Genomic DNA, 15,377 nt, shown 5'->3' on the forward strand with positions numbered 1-15,377 from the left:
AAATCATTTATGATTATACTAAAGCTCTCAGACAGGTTACTTGCAAATAAGTGAATGATGGTCTGTAGCCCACTACTTTAAATCACAGAGATATAAACCAAGGTATGAAAAATGTATTGCATGAGTAAAGTATAATATTGCGATTCATAGTTTATTAACCACATACAGGAACCATATTTAGACCAGTTTTAATTTGCAACATGCTGCAATTAAGAAATTGTAATCTTATTACATCTGTTTTTTGTTTGACATTACTGGTATATTTTTTACTTAAAAAGCATATTCTGTATTAAATATTAATATGTTTGCTTTTTCATTATGTATATGGAAAACATAAAATTAACAACTATTTTCATACCTTCCAACTTTGGGGGGAATTGGATCAGGGTGGGGTTAAGCACTGGGTGGCAGAGTCACGGATACATATTGTGTTATTGGCAATGCACATAACGGGCTGGCATGCCTGGAAACGGGACAGTTCTGGAAAGGGAACAGGTTCATCCATTAAAGCAGGATGTCATACTGGTGGCAAGCATGCTAAACTGACTGACAGCTTCACTGGCCAACTTCCAACACAGAAGACCATGCAGAGAGCACTCGTGTGCTAGTGTCCACCGCACAGTACAAACACATCTGCTTCTGAGCTTACATTGTGCAGGTTAGGAGGGCATTTCCCTCGCATTCCCGAATGTGGGACAACAAAGAACAATATTGGGGTGGTGGGACAGGACCCTTTCATAGGGACAGTCCTGTGAAAATTAGGACAATTAGGAGTATGCATTTATCATATAAATGTTGTTTATCTTTTTAGTGTTTACTTTGGTGACGAGTTAAATTATTATATTATAGAGGTTGTCTTTTGTAAAACATCTTTGTCACTTGCAAGTATAAATGCAAAAAACGTGCTTCTTGCCTAAAAACTTTTCTTAGCATTGCAGAATCTGTAGACTATTAGAACAATTCTTCCTATATTGGTCCTTTATCAAAATCACACAATTTTTCATCAGGTTTGTCATCATTTCAAATAGTCCAGTGATAGACAGATACTCTCACAAACTGTGCCTGGGTTGTTACATCCATCATATTTTCTCTTGATATTGCTGCCTTGCAGTATGTATAATTCTTATAATACAGGATTCCAGATTGATAAATCATCTCCTCTTGTTGTATCTGGATTTTACATACAGGTTACTTCACGATAGCACTTTTCTTGACCAGTCCATCCATACGAACAATCTACGTGTATTCATAAAAACCACCCAGACATGGCAACCCTAGTATTATCGTTTTGCCAGTCTTTCCTGTCTTCAAACTCATTCATGGGACTTTCAGTAATCATCAGAAGGAAATAAAAACAATTGTTCCATCTTTTGTAGATATAACAGGAAATGCTTATAAAAGTCATTATTGTTATACAATATCAGTATATATATTTCTCGACTCTGTCCACAAGAACCTACATACTGTATGTGATGGGACCTCAGACATACATCCATTCTAATATCAAATTGTAGAGCATTAAAACACATCACTCATCTGCCCAGAATTATTTTCACTACGTGATTCATATCATCTTACATGTACTGCATAAACATAACTACTCACAGATGCTAGGAAGCTCAACCCAATACACTATCCTTCAGACAGTTAATGCATCTATTGTGTGCAAGAGATCAGATTAAATGGTCATCAGAGAGAGTCTCACATCAAAAACATCTACTGTATGAAATGTACCATACAGATGAGCATTAATGTAATTTGTAGAGCTATAACTGCTCCGTTATTTGCATAATAAAAAGACGTGTCACTTTTAGCACACACTTTTAGCACATATTAATTCATATATTTTTAATATAATGCAAATGCACTTCTCACACTTCGCTCCTTACCTTACAGCCTTCACACGTGATAACACCATAGTGGATTCCTGAAGATTTATCTCCACATATTTTGCATGGTATCACTTCAATTTGTGCTGAAAAATAGACAGGAGACAGTTCAGCCGACAGTGCAATTTATATTTTACATTCATCCTGTTACTGACTAAAGCAGCCGATTTAGATACAGGTGAATTTAAAGATGCAATCATTTATTTTACTATTTTAAAGTAGGTGATAATTTGAAACTTACATGTTTCTTTTAATAACAGGCACATAAGCAGAATAAACAATGGCGAATATTTATCACATGTAAGATTCTGCATTAATAGTTTGCTAATTCTCTTTAAACCAAGCTAGATATTTGAAACATGTTTTATTTGTATCATGATAAACACTTTAACTTCAAAAAGACAAACAAAAAGATAAAGTGTATATTTTAACAGTAAATGCTTCAGTCATCACTGATATATAATGCTCCGTATTACTAAAAATGAATAGGGTTTAATAGTAGATATATCCATTTAAATAAGCAGATCCTACAGAGAGGAACTAAAAGTACAAGAGTTATGACTATTTAACTATTTAACTAAGCTCTGAAAATATAGATACTGTGGATAATTGCCATCTAGCTCACACAGGCCTCAATTTAATTAGTCTGAATCAGAAATCATTCCATTATGTTTGAAATAAAAATATTTCTAATTATTTGTCTGCAGAAGTCTATGGGAATTTTTGTAGATTAAACATTTAAAAAGTTTTGTTTAGTTTTTTTTCCAACAGATTGAAATCACGATTCTGATACAAACTAATTAAATTAAGGCCACAGTACCTATTTTAAACTGGACTGCCAGTATTAGCATATTTTAGTTCACAAAATAAAATGTATTGACATAAATTGCCTTTTTTGCAATTTGTGTTATAGCTCGCTCATTACATGATGAAACTACTGGAGTTTAACACCAGAAAGTATTAATAGTTTTAATTGGAGATGTGCATTTGGGTTTGTTTCGGTTCATTTTGGATCGATTCATTATTTTTTAAATGTAACTTTGTCTCAAATTAGAAAAATATCGATTTAGATGAACCGATTGGGTTTGGAAATTTGTTAATTTTCAGATTTCGGGCTGGAAATATGTTACTTTTTACATTTTGATTTTGAATTTTGTTAATTTTCAATTTTGGAAGCCCACAAAGTCACAAAGTTACCAAAGAAATGACCAATTTATAGTATAGACATTAATCATTTAGTAAGAGTTACTACTAGATTCTTTACATGCTAAGAGTTATCCTCCAGGCCATAGAGTATAACAAGTTCTATATATAGTTTTATAAAAATAAAAAAACAATTGTGTAATGTCTATATAGCTAAATAAAACACTGTTCTTGTTTTAGTGGTGTCTTAATGTGTAAATTGTAAAGGTCAGTCAAAACCCATGTAATACTTACACAGATTGCCATATTTTTTTATTTTTTTTTTTACATACATTTCTGATTCCTAATGGATCATACTTGTTGCTGAAAATTATTGGGATGAATACACTATAAACCATTAAAAAAAAGAAATGTGTCAGTTCTGCTGTAACAAATTTTGACTTCAGTTTACAAGGATTAGCAGAGATGCATATTGCTTCAAACAGCCTAGGTTTGGCTGCTAATTTGTAACTCTATAAAGATACTTGTACAGTGTTCATAAAAGGCCTTTATCCTTTGTGTGAAAGCAGGACAATTGGAGAATGTGTAACTAAACCGTTTGGTTATTGATTGTACACACAAGGTGAAACATAGCTATTGCTTTCCTAGAAACATATTGCGTTTCAGTAACTAAACCTAGGTACCAAGTTTCCTTTGCAGTGTTAATGAGTGTCACAGTCTCTTACATTTCCTTCACAATGTTTGTTTAATCGTGTAAGGTTGCATGGTTTTCATTCTCTTTCTTTTTGTTTTGGAAATCCCACTGCTAACAATTTAAGAGACTTTCCAGTCTTTTTTCACTGAAACATACAAAATACACAGCTGTTCTTCAAGAGCCAAAAGAGTAATCTGGATAAAAATGGTCCCAATGGGTTTCCCCTTATATCTGCCAAATGAATCAGATTTCCAAAGGTAGCTCGATTTGCTCTTCCTGCTTAGGTATCTTGCATTTGCCCAAAGTTTAAATAGCCTCACATTTAACACATTTTGGCTCATCAATATAGGGTGTAGTAGAATTTCTCATCTCATTAACATATCTTTCTAAAATGCAAATGTGCTATGTGATATGTCCAGACTCTCTGCACAACTGTCTGAGTTAAACAAAAAAATCCCTGTGCAATTTAATGGATACAACTTATTAGATCAGTATGTTTACATCCACGTAAAGCCACTACATGCTACTGATCTCTGATAAAGATACGAGCAAAATAATTTTCATTATATTACAGAATGGGTTAGCAAGTCTGAACTTGCATCCCTTTGCAAAACCTGGATGCAATGGTCACTAAATGAAAAATTCCACTTCTGGTATATATTGGTGAAAATCCGGCACAGCTTTAAAGAATAACCCATAGTTTGAATAATCAATATTGGGACAATTCAGCAACTGATAAAATGAATAAACTTAATTAAGCACCAAGTAAAAGGCATATTACCAAGCAACAAACTACATCTGAACTAAACAGATCAAAACAATAAACTGAAGTATGCAAGTTGTTGGCATGCAGTCTGCAAACGCTGACTAGTGTTATAGAGTTTAAATAAATAAGTTGGTAAGGTAACAACCTATCTAAGGCTCCAAGACCTCACAATAGCATAACACTGCATGTTCCAGAGCTTCAAAAAATCGTTAAAGTAAAAATTATTTTTTCATATAAAAGGACTACAAAAATAAAATCAAGCCCAACATCTTCAGTGGGCCCAATGGAAAGACACTCCCTTTTTCATAGCAATTTGATGAGTAGTATGATGGTTAACAATAAATAACAGAGGTTCCATGGACTTCATAAATACTAAAATGGAACCATGAGCTCCATCCTGTTGCTTCACCCAATGTAAAATGGGACTGAAGAGTTAACATTTTTGGGACATGTAATAACCAGAACTAAATCTAGATTCTGCTCTTCTCACAAAAAAAGTACAGATGCAAATGGGATAATAATAAATAGAGAAATATCCCTAATAATCTCCTTTTTTCATGTTATGGTTAACAGTTGTTTGTTGGAATCTGTTGGTGAAGCAGATGCTATGTTAATATAATAGAAGAAACAAGGATGCAGTTGTTTTCCCATTGCAGTTAAAGAATAAGCAACAATCCACCAATCCCCTGACCTATATCTATGTCCTTAGTGTGCTATTTTGGTTATGGAACTAGGAGTGCCTTTCCCCCTCCACAGTGAGAGTAGCAAAGTAATTTCACAACTGATCTTGTGTCCACTGGGTGCCAGAAAGACCAGTTTACCATTGTCACCACAAGACCCCAAGTAATTTGTCAAACCACTAGCCAATGATTTGACTATTTACGAGTGAGAGGAAAGAGCACTCCTGGCACCATAACCACTACATCATGCTACAGTGTGCTATAGATGTTAAGATGATTGAAGTACTCCTTTAACACCAAGGGCATATACACTAAGAATATAAGAAGTTCTGCAGTTTGGATATTTATTAAATTTAAGTTGGATGCAAAGACTCACATTGCCACAGTCAGTTGAACATGTTTATGATTATGGCTGACTTGTGCCACATGTAGCAATACAGGCTGTTATTTGAATTTCCCAATTGCATTTACATGATGAGCTCTTCATTGTGGCACTTCTTGAACTTGATGCTGTCATAAAGATTTCCATCTGAGTCTATTCAGAGCTATCCTGAGAAGCTATAAAAGTAAAAAAACAGCAGTCCCTAGCAGGATTATTGATATTTTAGGAGTAAATTAGTTAATACCAAATTAGTCATTAACAATGTCAATGTGATCAGAATAGATCACAAACACAAATTTCACTGAAATAAGGCCTATACCTTATGTTAAAAGTCAAGCTTTAGCGATCACAGACAAACCAAGAAGTATTCACACAATGAAAGACCCTAAGCCAATTCAACACCAAAAAAGGATGTAATAAACCACATGAATGCTTTTCTAACAATTAACCAATACTCTTTACAATTGGAACTACTAAACGCGCTTATCGATATTAATTTGGAACACAACAGGATAATATTGACACATCAAATATTATCAATACCACTGCATTATAAAATAGATAAGTCAGGCAGGTCATGTCTATATGAAAGGGAAACATGTAACCTATGTATTAAAATGTAAGTAGTTAAGACTGGATCTTACTTTAATTAGATGAGTTTCCTACTTTTTTAAACACAATTAAAAGTTAGACTGAAAACAAAATAGGTATTAACTGTACAGAATGCTCATTGTCAGTGAGGAAGTTTTGCTGCGGTTTTCCATTGACATATACCATCACTATGTGACTGGTGACTTTACTGTTATCTTTACATGTGACATGTGAAAATATCTACATGTGCATTCTCAATAACCTCTACAGAACTTCCTGCTGTCTAGAGAATATCATTGAGCGTAGCGGCTTTGACAAATTTCCTGTTACGGCTTCTAAGAGTTACAGAAGAGGTGAAAATATTTAGGAAATATATCCCTTCCCCTCTCCCCCTTTCCTTTCTACCACCAGTTCCAGAACAGCAGCAAACCTATCACCAGTGGGGCATTTGCAGAATATTCTAAGCAAATCCAAAATTGATGAGCTATAAATTAGGAAGTGTTTTAATTACTAATTATTTTTTTCTTACAACTTACTCATAAATTAACAGTTTGCATTTTTGGGTATTAACTCAAAATCTTGGTTTATAGCGAAAATGATAACACAAGGCGCTTTTAAAATGTAGATTAAGAAGAAAATGAGTGAGTCAGAATTTCTGTATGGAGCTGGAAGGCTGTTCTGCTGATACTGCACACTTTCCCTAAAGAGATTACGAGTCTAATCCCAAATATTATACTGCACAGGCTATCTTATATTTGAGCTCATCAGATCCAGCATTCTGCATGTAATCTCTAGCAGCATTACCTAGTGTTTATATAAGCTGCTGTATGAGCAATGATGATGGAGCTTTTTCTATATACCTGGACAACAAGGAAACTGCACATGCACACACTGATATGATTTATATGAAGTACATGCATCGACATATACCCAAGAGATGTTGGCACTCTGCAAGCAATTGTATTATAAAAAAAAAAAAAATATATAGAAAATGTCAGTAAATAAATAAATTAATTGCAATGAGTGCTTTTTGAATATGCTAATAAATTCTGGCCAAAGACATATGTGTGAATAGTATTTGTATGCAGAGTAGTAAACAAAGATATTAGATGGAGAGTTTTTAGGATGCATTTTAGGCTTGCAATGGTGTGAATCCTGTTTATATTCATATAGGAATTTTTTTACGTGACTTATTGCTTTCGTTCATCCAATATGAAATATTGTGCCATATTTTTTAATTAATAATACTTTTAGCCGAGAGTGAATAGTTTTGTAAATAATAATATTTGCAACCACCAAAACCAAGTTCCAGTTTCAGAAAAAGTGCATGAAAGTTAGACATGCTTTCTTTTTGCTGCTGTGTTGTCATAATGTTTGCTAATTGTCATAACCAACAATTTTCAACTAGTTGACATCCACCTATCCAAAATCTAGAGCAAAACAGAAGTGTTTGAAACATTTGGTAACTTCAACTCTCCACCTTCCAATTTCAAGTGCTTTTTTAGTGTATATTCCCTTTTTTTCATGTTGCAAGGAATTGAGAGAGCTATTATTAGTTCTAAACTTGTGCATGGCGTAAAATTTGGTTTGGCCGAATCATTTTAAGAAAATTTCAGAACACCCGAATTTTGGCCAGATGCAGGATAGGTACTGCACACATTTAGTGACGGTTTATGACTATGACAATCCTCATTAAAGTTTTTTTTTTCTGTGTCAGGGATGTTTATTCATAGCATTTCCAGTTGGTAATGGAGTTAACTCCAGAACAACCACACACTGGGCTGGTTATTATGCTGGCTCCATAGTGCCTCCCCTGCTTTCCTCTGAGGACGAGGACCAGGATCTATCCCAGTCACTCTCCGTCATGAATGACTAGCAGGCTAGGCATTCAGCTTCGGATGACAAAGCATGGTAGGCAAGAACGGTCAGACTTGGCTTTAAAAGACTTCAGGGTGAGCCCCAGTACAAGGTGGAATCCAGAGAGCATGAAATAACTCCGAAGGAGGATTCCAAAGTCCTCTTGGACACCTAGGGTCAGCCGATGTTTGACCCACACAACATCAGGTACCTTCGCTCTGAAGATTGGACGCCGCCAAATCATGTTCCAGTGGCTTTGAAAGCCATTAGAAAGGGACATCAGGAAACATTTGTGGTTAGAATGTCCACATCCAACTTTGCCATTTAAAATTGTCCAGACACCTGAATTTTATCTGCTCGTGATGACCTTCATGGCACGCAATGGGTGTGACCTGTGCAAAGATATAGAGAGTTTTAAGGGAGCGCAAGACAAGCTCTTAGATACTATGGGGCTTCTCTCCCGAGGGTGAAAGATGTGGATGTGCACAGTTCTCCTCTAGTAACTCCTCCTTGTGTATCACCTCCCTATTGTCCCAAAACTGCAGGCCTTCTTTCCCTTTACTATTCCAGAAGAGGTACACCATGCAGTGGTACACAATAGAGTTCACTTCTGAATCCCTCCAGCAGTTTTCCCTACATCCCATCTATTTCTCAATAGATGACATATATCTAGTCAAGGCGGGTGCTGGAAAGCTACACCTGAAAGACACCCTTCACGGACTGCAGAGGTTTCTTCAGCAACAAAAAGGAGGAGCTTAAGACTGACTCACTTCATATATACTTTGCTAGTTTGTGATTGGTTCTTTGTTTCTATGTATTTTTTTTTTTTTTATTTGTTTGCTGCTATGGAGTTTAGTAAAGAAAGATATGTAAAATATTTGCCTCCTGTCATAATTAAAATTAAAAATTAGAAGTACACTAAAGCTAGCATAATCTTTAATTCTAAATCAGCTATTCTGGCCTTAGTTCTGCAGTTTGATTACAATTCACTACAATCCATTATGCAGTGAATAAAACCAATGTATTTTTACTTGGTTTAAACATCAAGAAAGCATTTGAAATCAGTTTGACCATTTGAGCTATTTTTGTCTTTTCCTATAGCTTTCTGTAAAGTGTACGATTTCTTGCTGCAGTAAAACATTTAACAAGAAGTCTCATATCTCATACATACATATCTGATTTTTTTTTATATGCAATTTCATATAAAATATTTTTATATTAAGGCATTTGGAAACCTAATGGCGTGTCTTATTACATCAGTCTGTATTGACCTGCGTCAGTAAATAAATCATATTTTATAAATGACCTCTAATTACATAAAATGTGTGTTTATTTACTTCAGCATACAAGTGATATATATACAAGTTTGCTAAACATTTAATTGCCAGGAATTTCCAGGGTACTGAAACTTTGAAGGGCCCCTGTCATGCCCAAGCAACTTCTGCTCTTTAGATTGTGCATAAGATTTTATCTATACATTGTGCTAGCAATTTGGCGAACATATGTATAAATGCAGCACATGCTTCTAGCGCAGGCATAGGCAATCTTCGGCACTCCAGATGTTTTGGACTACACATCTTATGATGCCTTGTCAGCATTATGGGTGAAAGAGAATTATGGGGGATGTAGTCAGCAACATCTGGAGTGCCAAAGGTTGCCTATCCCTGTTCTAGCGCTAGCTATGGCGTATAGAAGCTAGTGACGTAACATCACTTCTTTCCGGTGGAGGCACACCGGCAACAAAGACAGCATGCTGTCATCACTGACAAGATTTGACCTGCTTGGCGATACATCCCAAGCAGGGCAAATCAAAGAAGAGTAGAGGCGGAGCACAGGCGCAGCGGTGGACGGCCAGGAGGTGGGTGTTACACCCAGAGTGACACCCATGAAGCAGCGCTGGAACAGAGGAAAAGTGAGTACATCTTTACATTTATATCATAAAGATACACCATGTATCTTTATGATATCAATGTAAACATCTTTATGATCTTTATGATATAAATGTAAACAGAAGCAATTTATGATATAACTGTAAACAGAAGCAATTTAAGGTAGGTCATTTTTTCAATTACAGGTTCACTTAAGTCCAAAATAGTTGCGCTAGAAACACTGTTGACCTTTGAATATTTCCAATTCAACTAATTTCTATTAATTTGCAGATTAGTGAATAGCCTTGCTTGTATTTTTTTTTTCTTTTACCACCTACTTCATGTACGACTTGATGAATACACCAATATATTTCAATATCTTTTTATCATAAGTGACAATAGTTTTCTGTGTGAATTGAATCCGTTTGGCCTCTCAATGCTCTACAGAGTATCATATGATTTATTTTCAGTTAACAGACAATGACATGTAAAACAGAACTACAGGAGAGGAAAATCATAACATTGCAAAGATCGCATTTCATTTACCACAATGTATACTTAAATCAATGAAAGGTTTCACAAACACAACAAAAAAACATTGTGATAAAAATTAGACATCGGGCAATCCCGACATTTGTAAATATGTAGAAATTGAGAAAAAAGTAACAAATATAAAAAAAAGGCTCAAACGTCAGATCACTAATACCTATATATTTAAAATAATTTGAACTAGGTATATAATACAGCAATTGATAGTATTGTATAAAGAACAGTTGTGGGGGGGAGCTAAATACAGTTTTACTTCTTCTTTTATATATACATTTATGTTTCCAAGATTTGTATTGCAAGCACAAATGTATGTATTTTCTATGTAACATTTTTGCACATATTTCATTTCTTTAAAACCCTGATGCAAACTTATTTTGCAAACAATACATCAACCTATTTTAACAGTATCTCCCTTTTCTTGCACACCTCCCTTGCTTAATTGTAATGTTTTATTCCAAGAACCCAATGAGTATACCATTCAGTTATATTTAGGTCCCACTAAAATACTCAATCCTAAATGACCCAAAATACACACATAATTCCCATGCAATGACATTATGCACAGAGCACAGCGTGCATTAAAAGGCCAAAATAAAAACTATAGAATTAAAAAAAATTAACAAAGTCACTCACCAATTATATCCGATTTCATTCTCAGATGATTTTCACACATAGTATTTGCAAAAAGTCTGTTTTTGTTTAACCATTCAATCTACTGCCTTCCATGCATTCACAAGGAGTCTATTAGACTGCATTAATAAGATTAAATGAGAGAGATGGCAACAGCATCGACTTTTTCCATTGCATTGCATAAGTATGAGTGACAACTGAGGTTAAGCAAAATCACGGGATTATTTCTAAGATAAATTATGGTTTTCTTTCATTTTTGCCAATTCAAGATTTTAAAAAATGTAAAATGTAATAGAAGGTTTGAAAATTCAGATAATTGTAGTAGTCGTGAATGCATACATGTAATATAAAATTTGTTCTGATGTTATACAATTTAAAAAGGAATAACATTTAGAGAACTAAAAATACTTAGTATCTAAACTTTTTTAAAATACTCTATTAATAAATGAGGATGTCTAGTATTGTTCAAGTAGTTCCCACAAGTTATTTATAAATATTTATTAAATACCCTTAAGGTACTGAATTTCACCACATCATAGTAATCTGTGTAAGGATACCCTGAACGGTTTGACAACTTGTCTCGGGTCCTCCGGGTTCCAGTCCAAGCTACCAGTTGAGCTGAAAGCTCCTTCTACATGCTTTTGTTATCTCCACTGATTTAAGCACTGCCATGCAAGGCAAGCTCATTGGTTGAGTGCTCTAGGCTAGTGAGCTCAGCCCTGCATTGCTAGGCTGGATCTGTGCAGAGAGCTTATGGGTGCACAAGAGATGGTAACTGGCTTTCTCTGGACCTCAGATAAGTTGTCAAACCATTTGCAAATAGTTCGACTACTTACACTGTGAGAATTCCAGGCACACTAGGCACCATAGCCACTACAATGCACTGTAGTGATTTGGGGGCTTAGAGAGTTACTCTAAAGCCTCATGTCAGTTGTAATAACATTATGGCAATCAACACTAGTCTAAAGTAAATGAACACTGATATGAAAATAAGTGTATTAATAATTTTGATGTGTCCCTCACTACTTTTATTTTAGGGTCCCCTCTTTGTTAAAAGGATACTCTAAGCACCAAAACACCTTTAGCTTAATGAAGCCAATTTGATGTATGGATCATGCCCATTCAGTCTCCAAGGCCAGATTAGTGGGCCTGGAGCTGAAAATTACGATAGGCCTAATTACAGACTTTTATCGACCAAAAACATAAACAGTAATACCTCCCAAGCATCATGTATCTGATGAAGATGATGCTGGAGGGAAACTCATAAGATGCAACTATAAGCAAATAGATCCCCCAAAAATGGGCATGTCTGCCGAAAGAATTGGAAGGCCTGCCTGGCATGAATGCATGCCAGGCTGCCTGCCAATCCTGCAGGCTGGCCAACTAAGGGCATACTATGCCGACAGACCCCTGTGCTTGGCATTTAAGCTCGCTCCATGCTTTCTAAGGACTGTCCTCTAGCACTCACATGTCCACTTGTCTCCTTATCTTCTTACTAGCAGGCAGAAGCTCCTGGTATAAAGTCTGGGACAGAGAAAAGTTGTGTGTAGTGAGTGTAGAAGAAAGGGTATGCCAGAGTGTTAGAGAGACCAAAGTTAGCATTTGCCAGGATTACAGCTGATCGCAGAATAGTATCACACCTAGGACTAAGGATAACGTCTAACCGGACCTTGGAATGGCCGGACTTAATGTACCAGAGAATAGTCAATATACTAGCCGAGGTCAGGGACACAGAACGAGACACAGCAATAAGGAAAAGCCAATAGTCAAGGATACCAGAAGTCAGGGAAGTCAAAACTAAGCCAAAGTCAAAAACCAGAAACACACGATCAGGAACACACTCTTGGATAACCATCAAGGGAAACCAAGACAGAGCAATGAGCTAAAGGAATAGGTGAGCTTAAATAACCCTCTTGCAGATCGCATTGGCCGTACCTTGCCTTTGACCCCGAAACGTGCGTGTGCATCTTTTGCCTGACGTCACTCACACATCAACGTCGTCTCTACCATGGACAGACGTGGGGCTATATAATAGTGTGGATCCGCAGCAGACGGCATCCACCGACATGTCACAAAAGCCAGGCTTCATGGCAGAGGACCGCCAAGCGGCACTCCTCTAAATCTTAGGAAGGTAATTCTCTCTGTGTTTGTGACATGGAGTTGAAGGATACGTGACAGCATTACTTTAACTAATTTCATTGTCAGCCAGTCCACACAAGTTTTGCTCCCATACACCCCCCTTAAGTTTCCATACTTAAGCAAGAGTATGTGAAGAGTAGTTAGGGTTGCAACCTTTCTTGGAAAAAAATACCAACCATACAAATTTGCATAATTAAAGTCTGTAAAATAACCCAAAAACTACTTACAGTTTGATGCTGCCGTATGGATGGATTGCTCCCTGTGTCTCCCTGTCTCCAAGTGTCTGTCACCCAGTGTCCCTAGGTCTCAGTGTCCCCTATGTATCAGTATCTTAGTGCCCCATGTCTCTTAGTGTCCCCTCATGTCTCCATGTCACCCAGTGTCCCCTAGTGTCTGTGTCTCCATGACTCCCATGGGGGCACGGGGAGAACTGGGGACACTGGGAGACATGGGGACACTGAGACCCTTGGGGATATTAGGAGACATTAGGAGATATTAGGAGACATAGGGACACTGGAAGACATGGGGGCACTCAGTGTCCCTATGTCTTCCAGTGTCTCACTCTCCCCATGTCTCCCTGTGTCCCCAAGTGTCTCAGTGTCCCCAAGCATCTCAGTCTCCCCATTGTCCCCTAGTGTCTCAGTGTCCCCTAGTGTCCTAATGACATGGGGAGACATGGGGACACAGACACTAGGGGACACTGAGTGACATGGGGACACTGAAAGACTAGATGACACTGGTAGACTAGGGAGACTAGGGGATACTGAGAAACTGGGAGACTAGAGGACACTGAGACACTAGGGACACTGGGAGACAAGGGGACACTGATACACTAGGGACACTGGCTGGGAGAAATGGGGTCACTTAGACACATGGGATACACATGAGTGTCCCCAAGTCTCCCAGTGTCCCAATGTCTCCCAACATCCCCATGTCTCCCAGCATCCCCTAGTGTCTCAGTGTCCTCAAGTGTCTCAGTGTTCCAGTGTCTCCCAGTGTCCCCAAGTGTCTCATTGTCCCTAGGTTTCCCAGTGTCTACTAGTGTCTCGGTGTCCCCATGTCTCCCTGCAGTATTTCACCCCACCTGAGCTGTAGGCTGTCTCTGCAGGCTGGGAGCTGCTATCTGGGGTCAATGTACTGTGTAGCTGCTCCCCCGCAGATCAGTGAGTAGAGAAGGGCGGGGATATGCTGTAACTTCCTATCCCTGCCTCTATCCACACACAGTGACCCCTACAAGCCTGCTGGTATGGCAGAGTAATCTCTGTTTATACTGATAAAAAATACTGGCATTTGTATTACCAGTAATACTGCAATACAGTCACTGACAAGGCAGCAATACTGTCTAGGTGCAAGAGTAGTGTGTTAATTTAAAAAAAAAAAGTAAAAAAAAAAAAGTTATTATTATATATATATATTTTTTTTTTACTCAATGGCCTATCCCATGGGCATGGGCCTTGAGCTGCAGCTCCAAAGACCCCTATGTTAATCTGGCCCTGTCAGTCTCACTGGTCAATTTTAGGAGTTAAATTACTTTTGTTTTTGTTTATGCAGCCCTAACACTCTTCCTTTGAATCACACAGCCTATCAGATGTGACAGTACAGTGTGTTTATTTTACAAGTTGTTGTCTCCTACACTTTAATGAACTTTAATCACACACTAGCCTCTATCAGCCTATTATCAGAGTAGGAGGGAAAATATTCTATATTAAACAATGTTTGCAAAAATAAAGTTTAAACATTAATTTATTTTTCAGGAATTATGTAGGGACACTGTGTAGGTCACAGGCAGGTAGAGATTTAGCTAGGGATGCAATAACAACGTTATTTAACTCATAAATAGCAGACAATTGGGCAGGGAGAATGCAGGGGCATGTACTATAATCCAAAAACACTCCATTAAGCTAAACTTGTATTGGTGCTATTAGTGTACCATTAACAAAATACAAACAGAAAAAAGTGTTGTTGTTTTTTTTAAACAACCTACCTGCACTTCAGTGCTGACACAGTCTCTTTGTTGGAGTCCATCCTTGGTGAGGTCACCATGTTCGTGGATGTCTGGTTCAATCAAAAGCTTCTCATCGAGAAGCAGTGTGGATCTAAAGTGCATATGTAGCAATCACTATGCTCCATATATTCAATGCTTCTTATAAAAAACAATGAATTCAATGCTTCTCTATGAGCTATGTTTG

At 37.0% G+C, this 15,377-nt stretch overlaps 1 protein-coding gene across 2 annotated transcripts in view; it reads right to left on the reverse strand.

Moving 5' to 3' along the window:
* RORB (RAR related orphan receptor B) overlaps positions 1-15,377 on the reverse strand; it is a 225,180-nt gene that overhangs the window by 63,261 nt on the left and 146,542 nt on the right. The window contains exons 1-2 of one of the 2 annotated variants that reach the window (XM_063455033.1): positions 11,053-11,105; positions 1,890-1,975 (exon numbers count right to left, since the gene is read on the reverse strand). In XM_063455033.1, the coding sequence (XP_063311103.1) occupies positions 1,890-1,975; positions 11,053-11,092 (126 nt within the window). In that variant the 5' untranslated portion in view covers positions 11,093-11,105. Of the gene's footprint in view, positions 1-1,889; positions 1,976-11,052; positions 11,106-15,377 lie in introns of those variants that run through there. The other variant, XM_063455034.1, reaches the window with a different exon arrangement.

Source organism: Pelobates fuscus, chromosome 5 (assembly GCF_036172605.1).
Source record: "Pelobates fuscus isolate aPelFus1 chromosome 5, aPelFus1.pri, whole genome shotgun sequence".
NCBI lineage: Eukaryota > Metazoa > Chordata > Amphibia > Anura > Pelobatidae > Pelobates > Pelobates fuscus.